The 12267-nt window shown below is 50.1% G+C and overlaps 1 protein-coding gene across 1 annotated transcript; it reads left to right on the top strand.

Moving 5' to 3' along the window:
• Nucleotides 1-2806: 2806 nt before the first annotated feature.
• CFAP126 (cilia and flagella associated protein 126) lies at nucleotides 2807-10253 on the top strand. The gene is made up of 5 exons (XM_081173377.1): nucleotides 2807-2903; nucleotides 4289-4351; nucleotides 5397-5477; nucleotides 7243-7419; nucleotides 9123-10253. The coding sequence occupies exons 1-5, from the start codon at nucleotides 2877-2879 to the stop codon at nucleotides 9762-9764; spliced, it is 990 nt and encodes a 329-aa protein (XP_081029503.1). The 5' UTR covers nucleotides 2807-2876; the 3' UTR covers nucleotides 9765-10253.
• Nucleotides 10254-12267: the final 2014 nt, after the last annotated feature.

The following is a 12267-nucleotide window of genomic DNA, read 5'->3' on the forward strand; positions in this document are numbered from 1 at the left end:
GGGCGCCTCTCCTGGCTTCCCAGCTCAGGAGATGCAAGGCTGGCAGCTTCACCGTCCAAGTCATTAGCAAGCGAAGCCTGTTTGCTTGACGTGTCTTCCCATAAAACGCAGGCAGCCGGTGCTGGAGGGGGGAGGGGAACTACATACACACAAAACACAGGCCGCGTCTGGCCCGCTTTAATTATCCTTGTAAATTAATCTGTCGCTCTCGTTCAGTGCATGCAAATGCAATTTAATTATTGGCAGCAGAAGCTCGCTGGGGCGGAAGGAATGCACACAGCTCCCAGCTCACCCTCGCTCCCTGCGAAAGAGAGGCCATCTCCCCAGAGACCAAGGCTTCCAAGAAATATGGCGCAAACTGATTAGGGAAATCAGCAACAGGCGTCCCTGGGGAACGTGGGGAAGGAAAAGGAGAAGCTGATTTATACAGCACAGATCCGAATCTGTGTGCCGCTGCAGGCAGTGGTTAATTAAATGCAATAATGAAATTAAGAGGTGATGTAGCGGCCGCAGGCTTTCGGAGAGCGTCGGCTGGGCTAGGTGACCTCCAGAAAAGCCTGGTTAGGTCCAAAGGAAGTTGCCTTATAGTGCGTCAGAAGCCATTGCTCCATCTAAGCTAGTACTGTCTGCACAGATTGGCAGCAGCTCGTCAGGCCTGGCCCAGCCCTACCTGGCGGTGACGCTGGAGATTTGAACCCGAGGCCCTCCGCTGCTCTGTCACTGAGATGTGTGTCGAGGTCCCCAGGGCCACCCCAATAACTCACACATCACACAGAATTTTTTGTTTAAGATTATTGGCATAATTTTGGCCACAACTTTATTAAAATACAAATTTGTGAGTGGTTGCTTAGGCATTGGTTGCGACTATCTGCCCCCACCGTGGGGGACAGACTGACATTCCGCACGATGCGAAAGTCAGAATAGGGGAATACACTTGGGGGTTACGCGGAGCAGGGAACCTGCCCTCACCCCAAATGCAACCAGGAGCTCATTGCTATGGCCCGAGCCCCCTTGTCGGAGTGGACAAGCAATAGTTAGCCCCCAATTCCTTTAACGGAATCCCTTGCAGCAACAGCATTAGAGAGGCAGGCACTCAACCACTGCCCCTCAACTAACCAAACCATAAACCAATGCCTAACCGCAACCTTACAAGTTGTGACGATTTGCTACGCAGTAGGCAAAAACCAAATGGCCCCAGCCAATCAGCCAGATGGACAAAATTCCTACCGGGCCCCTGCCCCAAGAGCAGACGACCCCATGACAGGCATAGCAAGGTCAAAGCGAACAACCCTAATTCTAGGGAGGGGGGGAGGGGCAATCCGATGCACGGGCGAAAAGAGGAAGCCCTAGCTTCGTGCCCCCAACTTTGGAGTGTCCTGGCGGCCCCCACCGCAACACGTGCTCTCCATGAAGGAGAACACGCTTTACAGCCCTTCTTCTAACATTAAAGTGAGTTTCCAGTTCTGATTTTGAGTAGTGATCGGATTTAAACAGGAACATAAGATGCTGCTTTATAGTGAATCGGAGACTATTGGTCCACCTAGTATTGGCTACACTGACTGGCAGCAGCACTCCAGGGCTTCAGGTATTGGTATTTCCCTGTCCTTCCTGGCTGTAGTTATTCAGTAGCAAGAAGTGACTACTCTGCCCATGCTCAGGAGACGCATTTCCTGGTCGTTTCTGCGTGTCTCCTACGACAGACACAACTCACCCAGTGCTGTGGCAAGCCCTGGCTGGTAGAGAGGGCTGCTGCTTAGAAATCACAACTGCTTAGAAATCACGATAAGAATCTGACCCGCTGCTTCTTTCAGAGACTTGCATAGACTACAAAGACTTTCAGAGACTCATAAGACTTTCATTTGGTTCTATGTTTTCAAGAGAATCCATCAAGAGTGTCTATTTTGTGACCTTCAGAGATTTATCAGATTTCTGTTTATTTGGTTTTGCAGAGAGTGCATTTCATATATTTCATACTGTTCAATGTTCTGTATAGATTATATAAAGAGTTTATATTGACATCGTATTGTTCTACTTGGTCATTGTGTTGCTTTGGATATTACTGATAGAAATCACGACTGGCAGCGTTTGCAGGATTAAGTCAGGACCGGAGTTACAGATGCACCAAAATTCTACAGACATGCAGGAAAAGAAATACAGAATGTGGCATTCTTCTTCTTCTTCTTCTTCTTCACACCAACCCATCTTTCTTCTAAGGAGTGCTCCAGGGGGATTTTATCCCCGCAACAACCCTGTAGGGAAGGTCAGCCTGAGCACGGATTTTAACCTTAGTCTCCTTGCAGTCCTTCTCCAATACACATTATGCCTTGACGATCCTTTTCCTTAAAAAGTAATAAGAAGTTTCTAGTCCTTAACACATACGGGTAGCCAAACTCAGGCACAGGGGCCGGATCCGGCCTAATCGCCTTCTCAATCCAGCCCATGGATGGTCTGGGAATCAGCGTGTTTTTACATGCGTATAAGGTGTCCTTTCATTTAAAATGCATCTCTGGGTTATTTGTGGGGCATAGGAATACGTTCATATTTCCCCCCCAAATATAATCCGGCCCCCCCACAAGGTCTGAGGGACAGTGGACCGGCCCCCTGCTGAAAAAGTTTGCTTAACACAAGTTTCTAGTTCCTAATGTGGATCTCAGCAGCGCAGGAAAGGCGGGGGGGCGGAGTTTGACTAGGGAGGCGTGGCTTAGAACTCTGGTTTGAATGACGAAAACGGAGGAAAGGAAGGAGGGAGGAGATTGGGCGTGGCTTATGAGCCTGGTTTCCCATTGGCTGGCGAGCTTTTTTCCTTCTCCTTCCGGCCACGCCCACACACCCCGTTGCTAGGATACTTCCCAAACAAAAGACGCAGAGCAGCCAGCATGGCAACGCACTACAGTTCTGGCCAGGTGAGGGCGGGCGGGGTGGGGGGAGAGAAGAGGGGCTGCCCCCCCCTATTGAAACCACCCCTTATATTTCCAAAATAAGACGCTTGAATTAAAGGGGGAGGGGAGGATGGGATTGCTCAGGGCAAGGAGAAATTGTTTAGGGAAGCTTTTAATATTTGGTGAATTATTGTATTTTAATATTTTTAATATTGTATTTAATATTTTAATAAAGCCGCCCAGAGTGGCTGGGGAAACCCAGTCAGATAGGCGTGGTATAAATAAATAAATAAATAAATGATCCCCTTTCCTCCCTGCTGTGAGGAGTTCTATTCTCCCCAGTGGCGTAGCGTGGGTTGTCAGCACCCGTGGCAAGGCAAGTAATTTGCGCCCCCTAACCTGTGGATTTGCGCCCCCTAACCCGTGGATTTGCGCCCCCTAACCCTAACCCCCAGATGTTGCGGCCGGTGCGGCCGGCCCCCCCTGCACCCCCCACGCTACGCCACTGATTCTCCCTCCTTAGTTCAGAGGCTATTTGCTATTCTTTGCTATTTGCGCCAAAACTCCTATGAAGAGGCAAACTTCTCCCCACTTTCAACGTGTCCCCCAGACAACCATCTGCAATAAAACCCTCATGGAGGAATTCTTTGCCCCCTCCCTTGGAGTGAGACCCCCCCATCTCATTTTGGAGAGGACTCTGCAGCTCGCCCACCCCTTGCCCCATTTAAACTCTCCTCCAGGGTCTATTAGTCACAAGCTTTCCACTTCCTCACATCTGGGTACCTACCTACCTACTCTCCCTCCCTCCCCCAGGAAGAAAAATCCTCTCACCCTCTTCTCAAAGTGGCCAGCCAAATGCAGCCATGGGAAGCCTGCAAGCAAGACCTGGTTGCAATGAGCCAACCCCTCCCCTCGTTTTCCAACTGCTCCTTCCCTTCTCTCTCCCCATAGCTGTCAACTTTCAGATTTGAAAATAAGGGATCAGCAGCCTCACCTGTCCCGGAGACAGTCTACGGGATATCTAACAATCCAGGATAGCAGCGGGAAGCAGCGGGAAACAGTGGTGGAATAAGGGAATTTCCCGCAAAAAAGGGAAGGTTGACAGCTATGTCTTTTGGCATAATATATTCTACTTCCTGGGGAGGGGTAATGCGCTCTACAGCAGCCCACCCCCTTTCCCCCAATGACATTTCTGCCCCATTTTGCTCATATATTTCATTTCATGACCATGAGGACTAGGAACTCACTGGATCTCTTTAAAAGTGAAAGACAAGGTTCCCTTCCACATACGCACACTTCTTCTTTACCGCTCTGTATTCTGGGACCAGCACTAAACCTGCTACATCTCAGCCCTGCTGCCTTGAGGTTTTGTTGCCCCATCTCAAATACCCCCCCCCTTTGTTTTGCAGTATGAAGATGCGTACAATCCTAAGAATTTGCAGAACTGGAACCTTCCCAGAGTTGCTAAGGAGGTGAGTTTCCTCTGGAAGCAAGTGTGGAATGAGCGGATTTTGGAGATAGGTTGAGGTCTGGTGCTCTCCTAACAACAGAATAAGCCTCACCCTTTTCCCAGTGTTGGGGAAACTCTTATGTTTGCTTTGATCGATTTATTGCATATTTTTATTATGGAGGCTGACCTTTTAATGTTTTCAGGGGATTGCTTTATTGTATCTTTGTTATGGACGCTTATATATTTTATGGTTTGTGTTGTGGTTTTTATAACATGTTAACCTCTAAGAAGCCGATTTTGGCATTAAGTGCGATAAAAATTATAAATGAATATAGTAAAATCCAATTAAGGGCACATTTCTTGTCACCATCATCTTCTGCTGCATATTTATATAAATCGTGGGTTGTATCCAACATTGGTGATACTAATTGGTGTGGTGCAGTGGTTAGAGCATCAGGCTAGGACCTGGAAGAGACCAGGGTTCAAATCCCCTCTCAGCCATGAAACTCACTGGGTGACCTTAGGCCAATCCCTGCCCCTCAGCCTAACCTACCTCACAAGGAGCCTTGTATGCCACCTTGAGTTCATTGAAGGAAAAAAGGGGTATATATAAATGCAATCCATGCTCAGAATAAAATTAATGTACATGAATAACATGGGACCATTACATTCAGTTAAATTCTCTGAGTAGACCTTTTTTAAAAAAAATGCTGCTAAATCATACAGAAAATATCAAAGCGGTTCCACAACAACTGTACATTAAACCATACAATAAAAGCCATATAAAACATTAAAATTAGTTTACTATTGTGGGAAGTGGTATTCTTAATTGCCTGCATAAGCCTGACAGAATGGAAACATTTTCAGCAGGTGCCTCCTGAATATCTAGTGGCGGAGAGTTCCACAAGACAGGCTGATGACATTAAAAGCTCGGTTCCTTGTTGTTGTCAAAGGAGCCTTGCCAACTCAGGGAAACTTGGTTGGATACAACCCTTAGTAAATAGAGTGCTGCTCCTTCACCATTTGGCTTACCTCCTGCCTTCATTCTCCTCCCATCTTCTCTGCAGCACCCCTCTGCCCGGGAAGGTTACACACAGTTTATAGCCAATGACCGAGGACACCTGCTTCCGACAGTCCCACGCTCCAAGGTGAGGCTCCGCTCCAGGGACGGGGAAATCTCAAGCCTGGGGGCTGAATGCGGCCCTTCAGGACTTTTGTGTAGCTCTCAGGACTCTCCCTAGGCCACGCCCCTTACGGACTGCCTGCCACACTCCTTAAACCCTGATAATTCCTCTGATTTGCCTGGATGGATGCCCTCCTAGTCAACCCCAGTTGGCGGACCAATGGGCAGGGATGGTGGGCGCTGGAGCTCTGCCACATAGGTAAAGGTAAAGGGACCCCTGACCATTAGGTCCAGTCGTGGCTGACTCTGGGGTTGTGGTGCTCATCTTGCTTTATTGGCCGAAGGAGCCAGCGTACAGCTTCCGGGTCATGTGGCCAGCATGACTAAGCCGCTTCTGGCGAACCAGAGCAGCGCATGGAAATGCCGTTTACCTTCCCGCCAGAGGGGTACCTATTTATCTACTTGCACTTTGATGTGCTTTCGAACTGCTAGGTTGGCAGGAGCAGGGACCGAGCAACAGGAGCTCACCCCATTGCGGGGATTAGAACCGCCGACCTTCTGATCAGCAAGTCCTAGGCTCTGTGGTTTAACCCACAGCGCCACCCGCATCCCACCCTGCCACATAGCGCATGGTTAAACAGTGGGATTTGTTCCCACAAGAGATAGCCACCCACTTAGATGGATTTAAAAAGGGGATTGGGTGAATTCCTGGAGGATAAGACTATCAACAGCTACAAGTTGTGATGGTGATGTTCACTCGCCAGTGTTCACCCTCTGAATACCAGTTTCTGGGTCTCACAAGTGGGCAGAGTTGCTGTGGCTCTCAAGTCCCGCTTGCTGGCTGCGCTTTGGAGCAGCTGGCTGTCCGCTGAGAGAAAAGGATGCTCAACTCCATCAACAGCTAGTAGCTACAATGGCTCTGTTCTCCCTCTACTGTGGGAGGCAGCAGTGAGCCACTGAGTTTCTGGGAATCACAAACGCCGGAGATTTGCTATTGCACTTTTTTATTTTTTAAATATAATTTTATTAGTTTTCACACAAAATTTGACGTTACAGTGGTACCTCAGGTTACATACGCTTCAGGTTACAGACTCTGCTAACCCAGAAATAGTGCTTCAGGTTAAGAACTTTGCTTCAGGTTGAGAACAGAAATCATGCTCCGGCGGTGCGGCGGCAGCGGGAGGCCCCATTAGCTAAAGTGGTGCTTCAGGTTAAGAACAGTTTCAGGTTAAGAATGGCCCTCCGGAACGAATTAAGTACTTAACCTGAGGTACCACTGTATTCCTTTGGACATAATACATAATTACATTTTGCCTTCCCATCCGTACATCCGTGATGCTCCTGTTGTTATTCCTTTATCTGCTGCCATAGCTGCTATTTATTTTCTACTTACTTTACCATCGTTCATTTATTCTCCTTCCCTCGCCTGTTATTCGAATCCCCCTTGGATTTCACTTGGCTGTAGTGTTTTTGATCAAATAGTCCGACTAGAACCTCCCATTCTTGGACCAAGTTCTCATCTTTTTGACCTCTTCTTTCTGCTGTCCACTTTGCCATCTCTGCCCAGTCCATTAACTTCAAAATCCATTCTTCTTCCGTTGGGAAAGAAGGTCCCTTTTGTGCTCAGGTCCTGCTTGGCGGCTTCCCCCGTAGTCACCTTGCTGGCCACAGCAAGAACAGAATGCTGGACCCGATGGGACTCTTGGTCGGAGACAGCTGCTGGGCTCTGGGCTTGCGTCCTTGCATCCCACCCGTGTGCTTGAGCCCTCTCCTTCCTCGCCCCCCTACAGGCCTCCCCTTGGGGAACATACATGGGCACATGGGATATGCCCCTGAAGATCCCCCCAGCCAAAGTCAACCTCACGTCCCGCTCGGTCAACGCAGCCGCCCATCTCACCGAGTGGATCAGCAAGTCCACGGCCTTGAACAACGCCTGTAACGGGTTCTGCCCGGAAATCACTGGCAAGGTAAAATGGGCTGGGCTGGGGGGTAGGGGTTGGTGTTTGGAATCCCCCTCTGGGACACACCTGTAGGCCAAGCCAGTGTGGTGTAGTGGTTAAGAGCAATAGACTTGTAATCTGGGGAACCGGGTTCTCTTCCCCGCTCCTCCACATGCAGCTGCTGGGTGACCTTGGGCCAGTCACACTTCTCTGAAGTCTCTCAGCCCCACTCACCTCACAGAGTGTTTGTTGTGGGAGAGGAAGGGAAAGGAGAATGTTAGCCGCTTTGAGACTCCCTAGGGTAGTGATAAAGCGGGATATCAAATCCAAACTCCTCTTCTTCAAGCGGGACAGCCAGGGAGCCTTTGCAGAATCCAAAGTCATCTCTGCTGCACCATTCATTTGAAGCACACTTAACGCACATGTGAATCACAGGCTGCACGCTGCAAAGAGCTGTTGTTCCCGGCATGGTGGCACGCTTAACAAAAGCAGACCAAGTGTCCCCATTTTCCAGGGACAGTCCTGGATTTACAGAAGCCTTCCCTATTTGTGTTTCGATCCTGGAATGTCCCGCTTTTCCTTAGGACATCCCTCTTTTCATTGGAGAAATCTTGGAGGGTATGAAACAGCAGCTGAATTCCTGGAGAGTGGCTGCCAAGCAGTTTAGATAATTCTGAACTGTAGTTTCCTGTATCTTTGCTGAAGGGTTGTTGCTCCCAGATTCAATCCCCAGGATCTCCAGGTAGTGAGCTGCTGCAAGTCAGTATTGGCAATGCTGCGATAGATGGAGCAATAGTTGAGTCATTGTGGAAATCCCCTTCCTATGCTTCCATCAGCTGCAGGCAGCATAATCAATGGCCAGGCATGATGGGAGTTGTAGTCCCAACAAACAAACTGGAGGATGTGAGGTTAGGGAAGCTGGCCATAGACAGGCCTCTCTTTCTGGCAAGGCATGACTCCTCCCAAAGAATCCTGGGAACTGTAGTTTACTGCGCACAGTACTACAGTTCCCAGCACCCTTAACACATGAGAGTTGCCAGGATTCTCTGGGGGGAGAGCCATGTGCTTTAAATGTTTGCCAAGTGTGCTTTAAATGTATATGGTGTGGATGCGACCCAAATCTCATGCTTGCCATACTGATAGCTGTGAGATCACAGAAAGGTTGACTGTAAAATGTTCCTTAAAACTGTTGAAGGGAAATGCTAGAGTGTTGCAGTTTTATCCTGACAGACTTATGCAGTTGTTTTGACATTTTCTTGAGTTGCCAGTCATTTTAATGATTGATCTGTACTGTTTTTAATGGGGTTTTTTCTGTTTGTATATCGCTGTACTCTGCCCGGATACATGTATAAGGAAACTTTTTTAGATAGCTAAGGAGGATGGAGGGCACAAGAAATGTTTAGGAAACCAGGCAGCCTTTGGAGAATTGGGGAAGGGCTGCAGAGCATCTTCTTTCTATGCAGAAGGCTGGGGAAAGACTCTCTTTCTGAAAGAGCAGCTGCCAGACAGTGCAGACAATATTGAGATAGATGGACCAACAGTGATCCTCCACCGAATCCGATTGGCAGGAGATACAGTACAGACAGGTGGACTGCTTCACTCCCAGTGTATTTAAACGATGGAACTCACTGTTGCAGGATGATGTGTTTAATTATTTTGTTAGATTTATTTATTAGTGATTTATGCAGTGATGGGCAACCCCCTATTCTCTCCCTCCCAAATCCCCACAGCCAAGCGACCCTCCACCACGCGTTTGCAAACCCGTCAAAGGCGGCCCACTGTCAAGAAAAGCCTCGGAGCGTCCCGGCTCGGTGGGCAAGATGCCTGCTCAGGAAGACGCCGCATCCAGAGGATCCGCCACCCCCAAGGGCCCCCTCTCCCGCCAGCCCGGTTGCATTGACGTCCGCATGAAAGACGACTTGCTGGATGCCCAGCAGATGGAGCCCAAGGAACCCAGACCTCCAGCCACCAGCGAAATCCCAGTCTCGCGCCAGCCCGGTTCCATAGATGTCCGCATGAAAGAAAACGGGAGCCCCAAAATCCCATCCCCCAGCCGCCCCAGCTCCAGGGAGCCTGCCGCCAGGAGGGCGGCCTCGGCAGAGGCCCCTGCTTCAGGCTGGCCCCGGTCGCTGGAAGGGAAGCCCAAAGTGGTCAGCACCCCTGAGCTCTTGGCTTCGTGTCGCCCGGGCTCCATGGAAGCCAATCCCCGGAGCCCGCCTTTGGCTGAAGCCCTGGCCTCCAGCCGGCCCACCACGAAGGGCAGCCTTGCAGCACCAGATGTCCGGAAGACCCCGCTAGACATGGGCGCGGATTGGCGGGAGAAGGGAGCCTCTCCTCGACCCCTCCACGGCCTGGAGGAGCCGTCCAGTTAGAACCAGTCCGCCTGGAAAAGGAAAAATTCTATTACCAATGAGTTGAAAGTTGAAAACAAGCCATTCTGCTCAGTCTGGTCGAGACGTCCTGGGGTGCCTGCACGTGTTTCTTTCCCCTCTCCTACCCTCTCACCTCGCCCCACCTTGGGGCTTCTTTCCACCCCCTGCCCTCTCCCCATTTCCCCCCCAGCTCCCTTTCTCTGTTCCACCTACCAAGAAACACCTTCCATCCGGTCAGCCCAGACAAGTGAGACCCAGGCATTTCTCCACTCACCTGAACCTCAGGAAAAACGAACAAAGGAAGGGGGTTAAAGCCCTGCCTGAGAGACACTGCCCAGGAGATGACCTGCCCGAACAAGCGGGCAGCAAGACAACCAACCCGAGCTTTGCCAATCAGAAAATTAAATAATTACAACCACAGGGGCCGCTGATGATGGAATGGGTGTTTTCATGGTAATAGACACTAAATAAAGCTAACCCCAAAAACCACAGTTTCTCAGTAGGTCTTGATTGCCTGTTTGTGTGGTGTAGTGGTTAAGAGCGGTAGTCTTGTAATCTGGTGGACCGGGTTCACTTCCCCGCTCCTCCACATGCAGCTGCTGGGTGACCTTGGGCCAGTCACACTTCTCTGAAATCTCTCAGCCCCACCCACATCACAGGGTATCTGTTGTCGGGGAGGAAGGGAAAGGAGAAGGTTAGCCGCTTTGAGACTCCTTCGGGTAGTGATAAAGCGGGATATCAAATCCAAACTCTTCTTCTTGATTTTTATTTTTATTTAAAGGAAAACACGAGGGCTGCCGGCAGCTTGAAGGAATGTCAAATCAATTTGTCGTGTGCACTTTGATTTCATTAAGGCCGTCTTCCTCTGTACAGATTTATCCGGGCAGAAGCTCCATTGGGCTTTCTTCGGAGTCGACAAGGATAGGATAAGCTGCCCATTTGTGGACAAGCAAAGAAGTTATTGGTCTGAAGAGAAAAATATCTGTCTGTTTCCGGAGAGAGCCAGCAGTGTCTTGGATAAGAGGCCTTGCCCCCTGGGTGCGAGAGGAGATGAGGCCTCTTCCAGGATGGTATTTTAGCATCTCCTGCGAGAGAAGGAGTGTCTTTTCCAAGATGGAAGGAAAAGATGTCACATTCCCTTCACATGCCGGTGGGGGCGGGGCCAGAGGCAAAAGTGGGTGGAGCAATGGATGCAAAGTTTACCTTTCTATCTAGGCTAGATGATTCCCCCCCCCCACCCCTATCTTTGAGAGGCATCAGAGTTCAAGGACATAATTCCAGGCAGGCAAGGAGGTGCAAAGTAGGGCTAGAGAGGGGGGTTGCCTGGGGAGAGTCTTGAGGGCCAAACAGAGGCACCTTGGGGACCACATTCAGCTCCCAGAAATGTACCCTCACTTAAGATAAGCCCATGAAATCTTGCCCTGCCTTGTGAGAGCAAAGCCCTGATGCAGACTAAGAGCACCCCCTTGGAAGGTGTGAAAGGAGCCCCCTAAGCTATGCTCTGCCACAGACAGCGTTGCCAGCTCAGGAGCAGCATCCCAGACCGAGATTTCAGGACTCAAACCTGAGACTTATTGGAGGGATGCAGTGATGCCATGTGGGGGGGGGGAGATTTGACCTCCCCTAGGGATGTGGGTGGTGCTGTGGGTTAAACCACAGAGCCTAGGACTTGCTGATCAGAAGGTCGGCGGTTCGAATCCCCGCAATGGGGTGAGCTCCCGTTGCTCGGTCCCTGCTCCTGCCAACCTAGCAGTTTGAAAGCACGCCAAAGTGCAAGTAGATAAATAAGTACCACTCCGGCGGGAAGGTAAACGGCATTTCCGTGCACTGCTCTGGTTTGCCAGAAGCGGCTTAGTCATGCTGGCCACATGACCTGGGAGCTGTACACCGGCTCCCTCGGCCAATAAAGCGAGATGAGCGCCGCAACCCCAGAGTCGGCCACGACTGGACCTAATGGTCAGGGGTCCCTTTACCTATGACATCTTTAAGTCTATACAGTAATTTCAGATATGAAGATTAAATGGGAGAGGGGAGGAGGGAGGGGAGAAGCACAGCTCCCCTTTCCCGAGTGTCCTGTCTATATATCCTATCTATACAGTCAACTTCTGTTGGGCTGAAGCTTGCTATACAGTGGTACCTCTGGTTACATACTTAATTCATTCTGGAGGTCCGTTCTTAACCTGAAACTGTTCTTAACCTGAAGCACCACTTTAGCTAATGGGGCCTCCCGCTGCTGCCAGCGCGCAATTTCTGTTCTCATCCTGAGGTAAAGTTCTTAACCCGAGGTACTACTTCCGGGTTAGTGGAGTCTGTAACCGGAAGTGTTTGTAACCCGAGGTGTTTGTAACCCGAGGTACCACTGTATATGGTGCTCTTGCTCACCTGGAGATTCAAGGCCCACCCTTGCCACCTCAGGGTGGTCAGAGAAACCTGGAGACTTCAAGTCACAGTCTGGCAACCACAGTCACAGAAGATTGCTGTCCCTTCAGGAAATGCCTGCCAT

This window comes from Podarcis bocagei (genome assembly GCF_964188305.1).
Source record: "Podarcis bocagei genome assembly, chromosome: 16".
NCBI classification, from domain to species: Eukaryota; Metazoa; Chordata; class Lepidosauria; order Squamata; family Lacertidae; genus Podarcis; species Podarcis bocagei.

Excerpts from the sequence above, each read along its gene's own strand:
- CFAP126 (XM_081173377.1), top strand. The coding sequence starts at position 2,877 with ATGGCAACGCACTACAGTTCTGGCCAG. Across the intron at positions 2,904-4,288 it reads CGCACTACAGTTCTGGCCAG|TATGAAGATGCGTACAATCC; the intron begins GTGAGGGCGGGC and ends TTTGTTTTGCAG. Across the intron at positions 5,478-7,242 it reads CGACAGTCCCACGCTCCAAG|GCCTCCCCTTGGGGAACATA; the intron begins GTGAGGCTCCGC and ends GCCCCCCTACAG.